This window comes from Syzygium oleosum, unplaced genomic scaffold, assembly GCF_021117445.2.
Source record: "Syzygium oleosum isolate NSW1041296 unplaced genomic scaffold, Sole_v2.1 Sole_v2.06, whole genome shotgun sequence".
Taxonomy (NCBI): domain Eukaryota; kingdom Viridiplantae; phylum Streptophyta; class Magnoliopsida; order Myrtales; family Myrtaceae; genus Syzygium; species Syzygium oleosum.
In genome coordinates, this window is record NW_026607490.1 from 4,680,710 (window position 1) to 4,696,314 (window position 15,605).

The window sequence follows — 15,605 nt, forward strand, 5'->3', positions numbered from 1 at the left end:
ACTTTTGATGTGGTCTTTAAACTTTAACCCAATGTGCAATGTGATTCTTGAAACTTTTAATTTATTCAATATCATCCTTGAACTTTTAGTACATATTCAATTTAGTCTTGAACTATATGAAAATGTTCAATGTAGTCCCTGCATTGAACATATACCAAAAGTTAAGGGATCACATTGAACAAATTAAAAGTTCAGATATCACATTGAACATTAGGCTAAAGTCCAGGGACTACATTGAACAAATTAAAGTTCAAATACCACATTGCACATTGGACCAAAATTCAGGGACTGTTTGTGCCATTATCCCTTTTTTAAACGATTGACAATAATCTCATAACACATACATGTCGTTAACTCTTCTCGACGTGGGAGACTTTGGACGATGATAAATTCATCATGTGGTGTGGAAGCGGAACAACGGTCTTCTTTTTGCATGTGATTTGGCAGTATTCTTTTTTTTTTGGTTAAATAAATAAATATTGTATCCATAGTCAAAATGAGTACACAAATAAATCAGCAAGCATGAGCAAAATTAATATCGGTGTTATTAGGACAAAAAAAAAACCGTGAACAAGAGCGTAAGCTTAAACAAGACTAAGGCCAAAAGAGCCAGGAGACCCTAACGGAAGCACGAGGCCAGAAGGCCCATCTGATAAGAAACGGCCCAATGAGAGGCGTGTTCGCATTGTGATGACTAACGTGGAAGCGCAATCAAATGACACAACTTGAATAATAAATAATTTGCAGAAATAGAACCCGAACATGATGGATTTACATGATTCGGTGATGTGCCAACCCAGTGAGGATTGAGGAGAGATCGACGAGATGTTGCCACAATAATTAAAATGAGATTACAATCGTTCAATTACATTGACTCAAAATGTGTTACCTGATCTTGAAATAAATTTGAACCCACGAGAATACATTATTCTCAATGCTTTCATGTCCCTCGCAAGTTTTTACATATATCAAGCACACTCACTGTGCACTTCGGAACAAAACTCAAAAAATAGAATACTTACGTGCAAAAGAATATGGAAATCCATATAGGCAGATTACATATTCAGATTACATATCCTCCCGACATCAACATGGACTTCATCTTCAATAGGAAGTAGAAGTCTCCGGGGAAATTAATTTCCATTTCTGCATCACCCCCGATTCCGCTGGAAAGAGTGTAATCTGGACTTTCCTAATATGGCCTTGATTACCGTGCAACTCTATCGTGTGGGTCGGATTTCAAATCAATCGGGGTTATAATTTCGAGCCATAATCAACAATTTTATTATATAATTATCAGACTGAGTAGTAGTCAAACGAAGGCATCAATTCTCGAATTTAATTTTCCACCAAAAATATGATTCAGGAATTATCAGATGACGAAATTGAGAAAGAGAAAAGTCTTGGAACATATATGTTTTGCTCATTTTGCACGTATTAATCGAATATATAAAATACCACAGACATTTGGAGCGAAGCCCACAACAAAAGGACAGGAAGAGGCCCACGTTTGTTCATGGGCCGTGGGCCATTGGCCGTTGACCGCTCTCATCCCAGGCCCATTACTCGTTCCTCGACGTGGAATCATTTTTCATCACTTAGCACCCGCGGCAATCCCGACCGTCGGATCACCGGTTTCCCTTGATCAGCGTTCATCACGGGGCCCCATCTCTCGCAGCACAGGAACATTTTCGTTCATCTGCCCCCTTCGCTGTGGTCACCATCTCTCGCTTCGCTCCTCGACCCTGGAATCGCCCCCCACTGAGTCGGAAGCTCATCCGCGACGCGTCCCGTGCCATGGTATGCGACCCGCGTCGTCTTCATCTCCTCTTCCCCGCGTCCTTCGCATTCCTCGCTCGCGTCCGCTGTCCGTCGTGTTCTCGTCGATCACGACTGTGCAATTGCTTGCGTTAGGACTGATCAGAAGCTCGCGGGAAATGTTTGTTCGAACTGGATCTGTGGGTGTGTCCTTTTGACGAGCTTTAGGGGGGGGGAGGTGGGATTGTGGAGGATGGAATTTGATTCGAGGGTTTGAGTTTAAGGTCGCCGCGCTGTTCTGGGTTTTTGCGAAGTGTTGTTTTTGACGAGTGAAAGGGATTCGATGTCACTTCTTTACCCCCTTCCTTGGGGAAATTTTCGATTTTTTTAGGGTTTAGTCAGGAGGTAGCTTCATTTCTCTTGATCTTTCAGGGTTTAAATCCTCGAGATTTATTGGAAGAGGAGGCCTAGGAGATGTGTTCGAATTGGCATTTTCACGCTGGGTAGCTTAAATGTAATCCTGGGTCGAATTCATCGCGAGCTGAGGGCCGTTTCCTCTTAGCTTATAGTCTAATTCTAAGTATTCAGTTTCCTGAACTTTTGGGTTAAGTACCTTTTTTGTTTTTGAAACTGTGATCCGGTTTCATCCTTAAAAGTTGACTCGTTGGAATGCAAAGTCGTCTTCGCACCATCCTCTAGGCTTTTGTTTTTCACTCTATGCTGCCATGTGCTGTCACTGCGAAAGTCGGATTCATGAATATCAGCAGAATTACCTGAATACGACGCTGCTGTATTCTAATATACGAGGCTGTATGGTTATTTAGGGAGTGATTCTTGTAATGTTGTTACATGGCTTAATATGCATGATTTACTTCAGGTTGAGTCATTCATGTTTTCTTACTTCTAGCAGGCACCGATGAGGGGCCTACTTTCTCTTCGAAAGACTAGTTTGCTTCGGGGGCAGGCCGACAGGTGGGGGATAGGTGTTAGGTCATTCAGCACTGAAGGTGCCAAAACTGCTAGTACCCCTCCACCGCCGCCGCCTCCTCCTCCAGAGAAAACCCATTTTGGTGGACTAAAGGATGAGGATCGAATTTTCACCAACTTGTATGGATTGCATGATCCTTTTCTGAAAGGTGCCATGAAACGTGGTGACTGGTACAGGACAAAAGATTTGGTATTAAAGGGCACTGATTGGATTGTGAATGAAATGAAGAAGTCTGGTCTCCGAGGGCGTGGTGGTGCTGGTTTCCCATCTGGCCTGAAGTGGTCTTTCATGCCAAAAGTATCAGATGGCCGTCCTTCCTATCTTGTAGTCAATGCTGATGAAAGTGAACCAGGAACATGTAAAGATAGGGAAATTATGCGTCATGACCCTCACAAGCTTCTCGAAGGATGCTTAATTGCTGGCGTGGGAATGAGGGCATCTGCTGCCTATATTTATATAAGGGGTGAATACGTAAATGAACGTTTAAATCTTGAACGGGCCAGAAAAGAGGCTTATGAAGCTGGACTGTTGGGAAAGAATGCATGTGGATCCGGCTACGATTTTGACGTCCACATCCATTATGGTGCTGGAGCTTATATTTGTGGTGAAGAGACTGCACTATTGGAAAGTCTCGAAGGGAAACAAGGGAAGCCAAGGTTAAAGCCACCTTTCCCAGCTAATGCCGGCTTATATGGCTGTCCTACCACTGTTACCAATGTTGAAACTGTGGCTGTTTCTCCTACGATTCTCAGACGTGGTCCAGATTGGTTTGCCAGTTTTGGAAGGAAAAACAATTCGGGGACAAAATTGTTTTGCGTGTCGGGTCATGTAAACAAGCCTTGCACAGTCGAGGAGGAAATGAGTATACCATTGAAGGAACTGATCGAAAGACACTGCGGCGGCATTAGGGGTGGATGGGATAACTTACTTGCAGTAATACCCGGTGGTTCATCTGTACCACTTCTCCCAAAGGACATATGCGATGATGTGCTGATGGACTATGATGCTCTTAAGGCTGTCCAGTCTGGTCTAGGAACAGCAGCTGTTATAGTGATGGATAAATCCACCGATGTTGTCGATGCAATTGCCAGGCTTTCTTATTTCTATAAGCATGAGAGCTGTGGGCAGTGCACACCCTGCAGGGAAGGCACAGGATGGCTCTGGATGATTATGGAAAGGTTGAAAGTTGGGAATGCAAAGTTGGAGGAGATTGATATGCTGCAGGAGGTGACCAAGCAGATTGAAGGGCATACAATATGTGCTTTAGGTGATGCGGCTGCTTGGCCTGTCCAGGGTCTCATTCGGCATTTTAGGTCAGAACTCGAGAGAAGGATTAGGGAGCGTGCCGAGAGAGAGTTGCTGGAGGCTGCTGCTTAGTTTTTATACTCAGGTTTCTTCTCCAATCTCTTCTCAAATTATTTCTTGTGCTATCGTATAAGTAAGTGGAAAGAATTTATGGCTCACATTTTATGCATACTCATGTGCTCTCTTTTTTTTGCCTTTTTCTTTCTGTCAGTGACTAGACTCTGTTAGATTATTGAGTGGCTGGTGAGATGATGATGGATGGATCAAGTAACTGTAAATTTAAACCACCAAGATGAGAAATGCGGGGTGCGGAAGGACTAAATGTTGCTTTAGTATAGTTGCAAGTTGAAATATTCAAAAAGGGAATAGTCATTGCTTATATTTCAATATTCCTTGCTAGCATTTGGCAATGGTGACGCAGAGGGGCTTGAATATGACATATTGCTGAGCTCAAGGGGCAATTTGAATCTGCTATGCGGACATTCTTATGGTCTTTTACTTGTTCAAACATGGTTGTATTTTTTAGCTGTGATTGTGAAGTTACTACCTACATTTCTTATTGGGACCTATTTTGGTCCTTTTTTCTTCATAGGTAAATCCCTTTGTTGGTGGTTTATGTTGGAATAACAAGAAGAACTACCCAAAAATTTGGGTTGATGGGTGGATCTGGCTTCTGGATCTTCTGCATTTCTATTTCTTGCTAAGCTGCACGGTGAGTTTATTCACTGCCGAGGAAACTTATTCTCTCTCTCAAATATCTGGACCGAAGTTATGTATTGTCATTTCATGTATTATGGGAACACTAAGTAGCTCCCATTTTCCTGAGAGTTTGTCAATAAATCTTTGTATGTCGTCCTCTTTGGGTGATTTTGCTTGTTTGTAAGTAGACGTGGGAAAGCATTTCCTTTGAGACAGTATTAGTGTGCGGCCTGTCCAGAATCTTGAATTTGAGAATGGAAACACACATTCACGCACCACATGCTTGGTGCATTTCAAGTCCGAGCTCCGCCTGACTCAATTTGTCGGCTGCTACGAAGCTCTCTGTCCTTTGGCCTTGTCTGTTAAGTCCTGATTTCTGTCTTTTTGTCTGAACCGGAGGCCGTGCATGGGCGGCTAGTCCGTAGTGTCCAATGAGCTCTTGGTCCCTGATGAAATTGGCATCTCGAATTCTCTCCCGTCCCTTGTCTCGGCAGAGCTAGGTCGCAGGAACTACCTTTTTCTGGCACTAAATATATCAGTTACTGTTGTCCGAACTTTTTTCAAACTGCTCAACCGAAGGCATAGCCATAGGACATGTGTGATTGGCCTGGACTTGATGAAGTATTGATTGGGTTGCCCTGAAACAATGTTTGTTCTAAATATTGAGATCTTAACTTCCAGTGAGGATCGTCACCCTAGAATTCACTTTCCTCTTTCTTTCTCAATGGTTATCCAAGAAAGCTTGGATTTCTGTTTGTCTTGTCAAATCATCATGCTTCTATGTTGGGCTTTCTGAGAGCTTTCTGAGATCCCCTTGACTTAAAAAAAGGTAAACTGATCAAATCTTATCACCTAACAATCATAGAACATCATTTGCGAATGTAACTGCGTGGTTCATCTACTTGTAAGGGCAATGTGTCGTAATCTCGGATGCTTAAACGAGTCGGCACTCAATGAGATCAATCTTTGCATCAAAGTAAACATTTTAAGTTCGTCTCAGTGAGATCAATCTTTGCATCAAAGTAAACATTTTAAGTTCGTCTCAGAGAGGCAGTAAGTGAAAAGACAGGCAAAATCCATATCAAGCTTTCAATGATAAATATATATATATATATATATATATATATATATATCGAACGTATATATAAAATTGATCGAGTCTGGACTGGCCGAAGCAGGGGCTAAGGTAGAAGGGTCAAGCATGATAATGGAATCGCTCGTCCAAACACATTTTTCCTTTTCAGACCGACTGAGCTTAATCGGATGAGCTGGTCTACGGCGCCCGATCCATCATCACATTTAGTACAATGCTCTTAATTGTGTTTAGTACATGTCACATGATCCAACGGTTGAGATGCTTTCACGAGCGCCAAATTGGTTTTCTAGTATTTACGTGAATTTACTGTTATATTCAAAAAAAAAATCTCTTTATCAATGTTTGACTTTCATTTAATGAACATCTACTCAATCTTTATAATTTATCTATAGGACTTTTAGTCATTTGCAACCATGTACAATCTTTTCGTGATCTTTTTCAGTGTAATAATTTGCATGATTTCAACGAAAAGGAAAGTAAGTAACTTTTATTTAGAAAAAAAGTCGAAACAAACAAATCCGTGAAGAATCATAACATGCGTTAGATTCATGTAAGCACAATGCACAGTTGACCCTGATTTTTTTTGCATTTCATGTGGGGCCCCAATAAGTTGGGGGTCCAAGTATGATGCAGTCAATCTATTAATTGGTTTATAAAAAGGGTTGAACTAGACCACCACTTAATAGGTACATAACACGATATAAATTAAAATTTATATTAAATAATTAGAATCAATATAAAGTTAGATAATCACTCGCTTAGCAAAGTATTCCTTTTGTGATTTAGTAATAAAGGAGTGAGGCTTTTACTAAAAAGAATATGTTATTTCCATTATAAAAATATAAAATTTGGGGGAAGGCACTCGTTTTTGTCCGAGAGACTATGACCATAACGTATAATTCCACTGAAATTTTTAGAGCCAAGGCCCCCCTCGAGATTTGTCGCTGCACTGGAACCCTATCGCATCGAATCTCAACTGCTCAAAACATGATCATCACAAAGTGTATTTTCCACGTTACTGTAGCGCATCGATGGCGATGGATCTGCTGAGGCCGCTTTGCAGAATCGATATCGAGATATATCTAGCTCATTTGCCTCTTTTTTTTCTCCTCTTTTTGACCCTTTTTCATTGGTAAAAAGGTAAAAGTAAAAGCAGTACAGCTGGAGGCATTGCAATTCGCATTTGCAATAATGCCAGATATTCCTGACTTTTTCATTGAAACTTTTTTTCCCCATCTCCCCTTTTCAGTTTCATATTCGGTTCTCGCCGAAACACGACACACACACACATGCTTCCGCACTATCGCTTTGACCTGCGAGGAGCAAAGCTCGTATCTAAAAGCTGCTCTGACAAATCTCTCTCTCTCTCTCTCTCTCTTCGCTCTGTACGTTCTCTTCCTTCCACGTTTCACGCACTCTTCTCTCTCTCTCTCTCTCTCTCTCTCTATCTCTAATGGCGACTTCCCGACAACTGGTCGGCTCGTGCCCGTACGTAATATTCCCTCCGTTTCGATTTCCAACCCCTTGAACATCGCATTTAGCCGTCGTCTCTTTCGGCTTCGCGTTTGCTGGTTTTGCTTTGGATCGGTTTCTTTCTGGGTTCTTTTATTTTTTTTCCTGAGAAGTAGTTGGCTTTGTCCTGTGGCTCTTTTGCGGTTTCTTTATATTCACGGGTGCAATGCGGATCATGTAGAGACTTGTGTTTGGTGGGTTTATTGATTTTGACTAGGATTTATTAAGATTTCTTTAAATGCTCTCGCTTGATGTGCATACCGCGTCCTTGCTCTATGTTTCTCTTAATTTTATATTTGGAAACACCGCGTCTGATGGTCTCTCTCCCTCTAGAAGGTAAAGCGTATGGAATGGTCAGGAGGTGATTGGCTTGATCTCTAGTTTCATCTTCTTGTATTGGGTTTCTCTGCTCTTCAGACCCAATGAAGCAGAACGCTTCTGATGATGGAAGTGTTTGGCGATCAGCTGATTAAGTGGGGTGGGGTGTACCCAAGAGTTGTAGTGTTCTTTTGTCAATTTCTCATTCTTCAAGTAGCTTAAAAGTTTGTAATTTGAGCTGTTTCAGCAGCACGCAAGTTTTTCTTTGTTGCTTCCGGTGCATAAGATTGAGGTTGTTTTGGTTTCAAGCATCTTGCTTCTGGCATAAGTTTGTAGACATTCGGGTGATTGCTCTTGAGCACCATTTATGCCACTTTCCTTCTTGTTGTCCTGTCTATGCTATGAGGTGATACCCAGATATTTTCTGGATGTAGAAATGCTGCAATGGATGGTAATATCGACTGAGACTTGATTGGCATTTGCTGTCAAAAATGGTTCTCGGGTTGAGATCGAAGAGCCGAAAAAGCGTCGCACTTCAAGTCGATTACCTTATCCACGTAGAACAGATTAAGCCCTGGCCCCAATCTCTGAGATCTGCTCAATGTCTTTTGGTTCAATGGGAAAACGACGATAGTTCGGGATCCTTCCCTTGCAGTGCCGAGGATGGAAAGGTCGTGATTGGCGAGTCGCTTAAGCTTCCTGTTACTCTGTGCAAGGAAGCGTCCAAGAGAAGAAGCAGCAGTGATTGTTTCCAGAAGAACTGCTTGGAGTTCTCTTTATATGAGTCCCTAAAGAACAGGGCGGTGAAAGGTCAACTGCTGGGATCTGCTGTGATAAACCTTGCAGATTATGGGGTTATTCAAGAGACCGCAAATGCTAGCATTCCTGTGAGCTGTAAGAAAAGCTTGAAAAATTTGCCACAACCTGTGCTTTACATTAGCATTCAGCCCTGTGATGTGGATAGCTCCAGCTCTTCACCAAAGAGTGGACTTTCGAAAGAAGTATCTCTTGAAAAGCCTGGAAGTGGATCTGTTTCGGCTCAGGTCAATGAAGAGGATGTTGAGGTCTCGTCGTTCACTGATGATGATTTAGATGGTGATGTCCCCGTGCATTCATTGCGAATCACTTCCACCTCTCTTCCTGCAAATGTTGTCACCCTACTGTCTCGAGATGATAAGGTACTTGAAATCCTTACAAGAAGACAATGTTAACTGGTATTTTTTTCCTGATGATGGAGATTTGTCCTGCTAATAGCAGGTTTTTCCATCTCTTCGGTGTGGACTTCTTCTGATATTTATTCCCTTGGCTTACTTAGTTTATATACTCCAGTCAGGAAATTTAAATGCTTTTCATCATTAGTTCTCGTTCAGGAAGGGGGCTGACATTGCCAGTAGACGTTCCTGTCGTTAAGAGATCAATGACCTCACACATTGCTGGAGAATTGGGATATCATGTACACATCGGCGTCATTTTGTTTAACTGTTATTATAATCATTGCCCCTTCCAAGTTTGGTAACCCAACCATGTGAGCAAACTCCTGAACTTGAAGCGTGACTCACCGTCATAGCTTTCATACTTGAATTATCAGATCTTGAAATTTGAAATTGAGAAGCTCGTTTCCTGTTGTTTTGCGACTTTTCCCCCATGGTGGATAATATGCAGACACATGTTTTGGTGGGAACTGTCAGATGTTTCAGACACTATAGCCTTTTTATTGTTTCTGTGAAGCATGTAAGGAGTTTGCTTCCTGAAGTAATTGTCAGCATAACAGATTCTTGCTAGCCGAGGATATTATATCACCAATAAATTAGTTTCCGCGTGTTATAAATGCTTTATTTTGTTCTTTAGCTTTCAGTCCTGTTTGTTAACAAGTACATCTGCTATTCTTGGATTGTTTTTGGTGCGCAGAGAGAACCAGGAACATCACATAATGGCAAACAAGTTGCTAATCGAGAAGATGCACTACTACTAGAAGTAGCAACTTCAAGCCAGGAAAAACATTTTGTGGCTGAAGCAAGTGAACATGGAAAAGCCACCTTTTCTTCACCATCTACAGACTTACTTGACACCGGCAACTATGCTCAAGGTTTGCTTCTTTTCTTACATTCCTTAGAAAAGTCTTATCTTATACCCGGAAGCTATCCACTATCTTCAAATATAAATTCTCATCTACAGGTCTCCAAGATATGAGAGAGTTGCACAGCAAGGAAAACACAAGTTTGCCGGAACCAATAGCTTATAAGCTCCATGAGAGAATTCCTGATGGAAGTGATGGGATTAGAGAGGGCTCTCGAGCAGAAAGTGAAGGTGATGTTATTGGAAGCTTTTCCGATGGTTCATCCTCTAATGCTCCTAATTCGGAGGGCAATATTGACACAGAGCTTGTAAGAAGCACCCTCTCTCGAGATCATGAAAACAATTGGAGTTCAAATAAAGTTGGCCTATCTCCACCCCTACATATGCTGTTAGGTTCTTTGACAGTAAAAGATGAGAATGAACAGCAAGAAAATGGCCTAGCAGAACACACGCTAAAAAAAAAGAAACATTTTCGAGATGTAGCTGCAGGTTTTCTAAAGCGTGACACCAGAAAACAGGTTGCCTTCTCGAGAGATGGTGCAGATGAGATGGGTGATTTTGTTGATGGCAATGAACTAAAACATGAAAAAGATGCGAACCTGTTATCTAATCCATCTGATAACTTTAAACTGCTTGTTAAGAGCGCTGTTGCAAAAGAGGCGAAACGGATTCACCCACGCAGAGATGACAACAAAAGTGCTACTTTTTCTGCGATAGATGATAAGAAGAAATTGGCAAACTTTTCTGCCAACGAAGCCAAGCTGGAAAACAGAATTGCTATGCTTGAGGAAGAGTTGAGGGAAGCTGCTGCTATTGAGGCTAGCCTTTATTCGGTTGTTGCTGAGCATGGAAGCTCCTCAAACAAGGTCCATTCTCCAGCTCGGCGACTATCTAGATTGTACTTCCACACTTGCAAATTAAATTCTCCATCCAAGAGGGGGAGGGCAGCCAGAGCTGTTGTTTCTGGGCTAGTTTTGGTCTCTAAGGCATGTGGAAATGACGTGCCAAGGTACTTTTGAAGCTCAAATAGTAAAAGTAATGCACAAACAATTTGACTTTGTAGATTTTGGCAGATATTCTTGCCATGCGATCGCGAATTCCACAATTGTCGGTTAAAAGGAATAGTAAACAAACCATGGAGCTTGACTCCTTAGTATCAATAGTTGATAAGTCGTGTGATATTCATGTCAAGTGAATAGTTTGGTGGGAGAAGCTGCATGATATACTGGGTTGCTTAAAAGCTGATGTGATGATGCTGCTAACTGGATTCTATAAGAAAAGTGAATCTTATTTACTCAAGAAAATTAAACTCTCATCCAGTGAATTGCTGAATTTTCCAGAATTCCTCTTCTCTTCCAGGTAAGGGTTGTCATTTAGTTGTCTTTTGTTGCAGGTTAACTTTCTGGTTGTCCAATGCAATAATGTTGAGAGCAATTATCACTCTTGCTGCCGGCAAACTGCTTGGTGAAGAATGTGTAGGCAATAAAGTAAATAAGGAAACATTGGTTGAATCTTCTGTTCACAGGATAGACAGAGACAATGCGTCAGAATATGCTGATGTGTGGGAGAATCCGTTGGCCTTTACGGCTGCACTGGAAAGGGTTGAAAGCTGGATATTTTCCCGAATAGTTGAATCCGTGTGGTGGCAGGTGAAAATATTTTTGACAGTTCTGCTGCAGTTGCTGCTTTTAATACGTTGATTGAGTTTTCATATTTTTCTTTGTCATTGTTTAACGATTTCCTACTTCTGCTACAGACTGTGACTCCACACATGCAGCCTTCTGCTGCCAAAGTTTCAAACTCAAGGAAAATCCATGGCCACTTTTCTGTTGATCTCTGGAAGAAGGCTTTCATGGATGCCCGTGAAAGGCTTTGTCCCATTCGAGCTGGAGGTCACGAATGTGGATGCTTGCCTCTACTGGCCAGATTGGTAATGAATCCACTCCTTAGTCTCTCTTGATATGCATTAGGTAATTGAGTCCGGTGCATTGTATGCGTTTGTGAAAGCTGTGCGTAGACCAACTTGCTAAAAGCATAGATGCTTACCAGTTAACCTGAGACCAGATAGTATTTATTCATGTGATTAATCAGTTTGTTTTTTTATCGTATTATGCTTTTGTGAAATCTGTTACCAGATGCTTGTCTTCCGTGTATATCTTTGACCGGTAAAATGGAACCATAGATTGATAACAAGTGCTTTGCATTTTATTTACAGGTAATGGAGCAGTTGGTAGGTAGACTAGATGTTGCCATGTTCAACGCGATACTGCGTCGATCAGATGACGAGATGCCAACAGATCCTGTTTCTGACCCCATCAGTGATTCAAAGGCGCTGCCTATTCCAGCTGGAAAATCTGGTTTTAGGCCTGCGATACAACTGAAAAATGCGGTAAGCGGTTGTCTTCTCTTTCCTTTACCCTTTTCATCCTTATTTATCACTCGTCAATGGTACTTCCTCACGAACTTCTTGAGCAATGACAGTAATTCTTCTCAAGAAAGTTCAATCTCCTGATTCGAGAGCATGTAATGCTTTTATCTGAGAGTTTGCGGGATGTCTCATTAGGGGACACTTAATTTTAACTAATTGTCAGCAGCTGAGATGGAACCCGCCTATAAGAGGTGATGAAAAGGATACTGGACTATTTGGATCACTAAGCACGAATTCACTTGAGATGTGATTGTTTTGAAATTTTTAAGGCACTATTCTAATTCTTTCATTACTTCCTATACACTGACAAGAGTATTATGGGAAAAAAAAAAGACGAGTATTAAATTTCTGACATAAGGTATACTTTATATTGCTTGGTGTCACTAGATTGGGGACTGGTCCAGATGGCTGGCTGACTTATTTGACATTGATGAGGATGACTCTCCTAAAGATGGGAACAAAACTGACGGTAGCAAGAAACAGGAAGGCGGTACATCTTTCAAAGCTTTTCCTCTCCTTAATGCCTTGAGTGATCTGATGAAGCTTCCCTTTGACATGCTGGCTGATAGAAGTGCAAGAAAGGAGGTTTTGCTCTCTCTCTCTCTCTCTCTCTCTGCTTGCCTGCATGTCTGCTCCTGCGTTATCAATTTCACCAACATCCTGTTTGCTTTTTGAAGTTTTGCCCTGTGTTTGGTGTGCCATTGATCATGAGGGTTCTCGACAATTTTGTTCCTGATGAATACTCTCCAAACCCTGTGCCGGAGGCACTTATTGAGACCCTGGACTCCGAGGTTAGTCCATTCAAGAAGTCGCTTGTGGAACAATACTGCTGCTTCGTATTCATTTTCTGTCAAGTTCTTATCCAGTTAAAATGCCACAATGATCTTTACGTACTTATCATTTGACTGATCAAACATTGATGAAGCTTTTTTCATCTTTATCCAGGATCACCTTGATGAAGACGAACAGTTGATAATAAGTATCCCACACATTGCATCACCAACCGCATATGCACCACCTCCAGCATCTTCACTTGGCACCGTCATCGGAGAGATGGGAAATCAAACCTTGTCGGGGACAGGGTCATCGGTCCTTAGAAAATCCTATACCAGCGACGACGAGCTCGACGAATTGGACTCTCCAATAGGTTCAATCATCCACGATGGTGGCCGGGTTTCGCCCACTTCACCGCTGCCAAGCTGGATGCTCGAAAGAAAGAGTGGCAGGAAGGTTGTCAGATATCGACTCCTCAAGGAAGTGTGGAGAGATGGTGAATAGTCCCTCCCATGCCTTGCTCTCCAGTTTTTTTGTTCTTTGCATCTATGTACTTCCCCTGTAATTAATCTGGTCAGCTTAATACATGTATTTTGATTTAGAAAGTTTCAAGAAAGTATCCGTATAGCAATAGCAAGTACTGAGTTTTGCTGAATGAATAATCGACTCTGGAAATGAAAGTCATGTATTTGGTGAAAATACGATCTTCAACCGCACCTTTCTGTCAGAGGGGGGTCTATTACCTTTGACTTGACTGAGCGGTTGGTACAAATGAACTTGGCGGAAAATTTTTTGTCGGGAATCATTTTTGTTACGTTTGGATCGACTAGGAAATTAACGAAAAATCCGTGCTTAACTTTAGAAAAATGACATTGTCATTTGAAATTTAGAAATTATTTTTCAAAATATGAGTGGACCCTAGTGCTTAGGCATGGGGGAACCAGGCTGAGCCAAGGCCCACAATGCCCGGGCCCGAGTCCTGCAAGGCACGGCTTGAGCCCCCGGTGGTGAGGCCCAGGACCTTGGTGCCGAGGCCGAGGTCCCCCCGAGGTCGAGATTAGGACCTCGACACCTATGCTCGAGTCTCCAATGGCCAGGCCTAGGACCCCGACAGTTGGACAGTTGGTGCCGGTCTCGATTGGCCATGCCCAACTGCTGGGGTCTTGGCCGCAGTTGTTAAGATCCCGATTAATATACGCATCGCTTCTTTTTGTGATATATTGTCATTTCTATCGACTCTTGCCAAAACAAAAAAATAGATATTAAATACCGAAAAGAAAAAGGAAGCAATCGTAAAACAAAAGGAGAGTGAAATTTATAGAATTGTAACATGATCATATAGAAGCATCCTCTTAACTCTCTATGAATAGATAGGAGCAAGTGGAGGAGAGAAAGAAATCATTCTAGTCTCAAGAAAATGCTACATAAATAGCTCGCTCTCCTTTTCCACACAAAATCGCTGGCACAAAAGATGAAGTTTTGGATAAAATGGAGGAAAGCTATCGAGAGAAAGGGGGATTTGCATTCTACTTCATGCTTTCATGTTCATTATTGATTCATACCGTTTTACGTGCTCAAAATATATTCTATCTACTTACGTTATTACTCAACAAATATCGAAATTCGAGGTTTCTAAGTTTTTCTTGAGTTAATCCTACGTGACGGAGTCGATCCACTTTCAATAAAATTTTATGTGAGCTCTAACGGAGAATACGATTGATGTGAATATTTACTTTTGTTAAAATTTACTTCATATCGTTATATTTCTCTTGCAAAACTTCTAAGTGGACACCAACATATTGAATAATATGACAAATATCCATGCAACGCATGGTCATCTTGTTAGTGCAAAATAAAGAGCAAAGGTTTTTCATGAACCGACCAAAGATATACTTACATATTAACAGATAAACAGGAGGTGATGGCTACTGTGCATCAGGGATTGATCATGAAACTTCATGATGTCGAAGATGTACAAAAATGCATTTGGTAAGAGATAAAGAAAAGCGTTAATACTACGAAAAATCCCAACTTGGTAGACATGTGACAAATTTACCATAAATAATTTTTTAATCACAAAAAACCCAAAATTGGTACACTTGTGACAAATTTACCCTCCGTTAGTTTCAGTTAAATTTTACCGTCATATTGCTGAATTGGATGGCACGTAACAGTTGACGTATACTAGTTTGGGGTGTTTTGCGGTAAAAAAAATTAGGCGAGACATGTTGCTAGGAAATGACGATAATTTTTTCGATATAAATAGGCCTCAGTATTTTAAAATGTCAATTGACCTCTTTTCTGTAGTACAAAAGAGTTTTTTCTTCCCTTGAGTGAAAAGGACATCCATATTCTATTTCCACTACCGGCTCTATTTGTTTCCCAAAAATAAATAATTTAGAGAATATTTACCAAAAAATAATCGCTTATATCATTTACAAAAATTAATGAATGAAAAGTATTTGATCGTCCACAAAATGTTTAGACATAAATTATTGTCGATAAAGAAATTTTTTTCATTAACTTCATATTTCAAGCGATCACTTTTAGGAAAATGATTTTCAATATTTTCCTTGAAGCATTAGCTACAAATATTATGTGTAATGACAAATGGTGCATTTATGTGGCTCTCTATCAATCTGGATCATCAT

At 41.1% G+C, this 15,605-nt stretch overlaps 2 protein-coding genes across 6 annotated transcripts; both read left to right on the top strand.

The window, feature by feature from the left end:
- Positions 1-1,641: 1,641 nt before the first annotated feature.
- Positions 1,642-5,047, top strand: LOC115680210 (NADH dehydrogenase [ubiquinone] flavoprotein 1, mitochondrial). 4 transcript variants are annotated; one of them, XM_030603967.2, is made up of 3 exons: positions 1,642-1,800; positions 2,666-4,136; positions 4,644-5,047. In XM_030603967.2, the coding sequence occupies exons 1-2, from the start codon at positions 1,798-1,800 to the stop codon at positions 4,121-4,123; spliced, it is 1,461 nt and encodes a 486-aa protein (XP_030459827.1). In that variant the 5' UTR covers positions 1,642-1,797; the 3' UTR covers positions 4,124-4,136; positions 4,644-5,047. The 4 variants fall into 4 exon arrangements, with proteins under 4 accessions (XP_030459827.1, XP_030459832.1, XP_030459828.1 ...); XM_030603972.2 differs by having other exon boundaries at positions 2,669-4,136; XM_030603968.2 differs by lacking the exon at positions 4,644-5,047 and adding an exon at positions 4,452-4,640.
- A 2,145-nt stretch (positions 5,048-7,192) lies between these two features.
- On the top strand, positions 7,193-13,609 carry LOC115680209 (uncharacterized). Of its 2 annotated transcripts, none has more exons than XM_030603966.2 (10): positions 7,193-7,334; positions 8,111-8,854; positions 9,585-9,762; positions 9,852-10,761; positions 11,146-11,401; positions 11,509-11,682; positions 11,968-12,141; positions 12,568-12,765; positions 12,858-12,971; positions 13,126-13,609. In XM_030603966.2, exons 2-10 carry the CDS (start codon positions 8,168-8,170, stop codon positions 13,456-13,458), a joined length of 3,024 nt encoding a protein of 1,007 aa, XP_030459826.1. In that variant the 5' UTR covers positions 7,193-7,334; positions 8,111-8,167; the 3' UTR covers positions 13,459-13,609. The 2 variants fall into 2 exon arrangements, with proteins under 2 accessions (XP_030459826.1, XP_056168345.1); XM_056312370.1 differs by lacking the exon at positions 7,193-7,334 and adding an exon at positions 7,401-7,552.
- Positions 13,610-15,605: the final 1,996 nt, after the last annotated feature.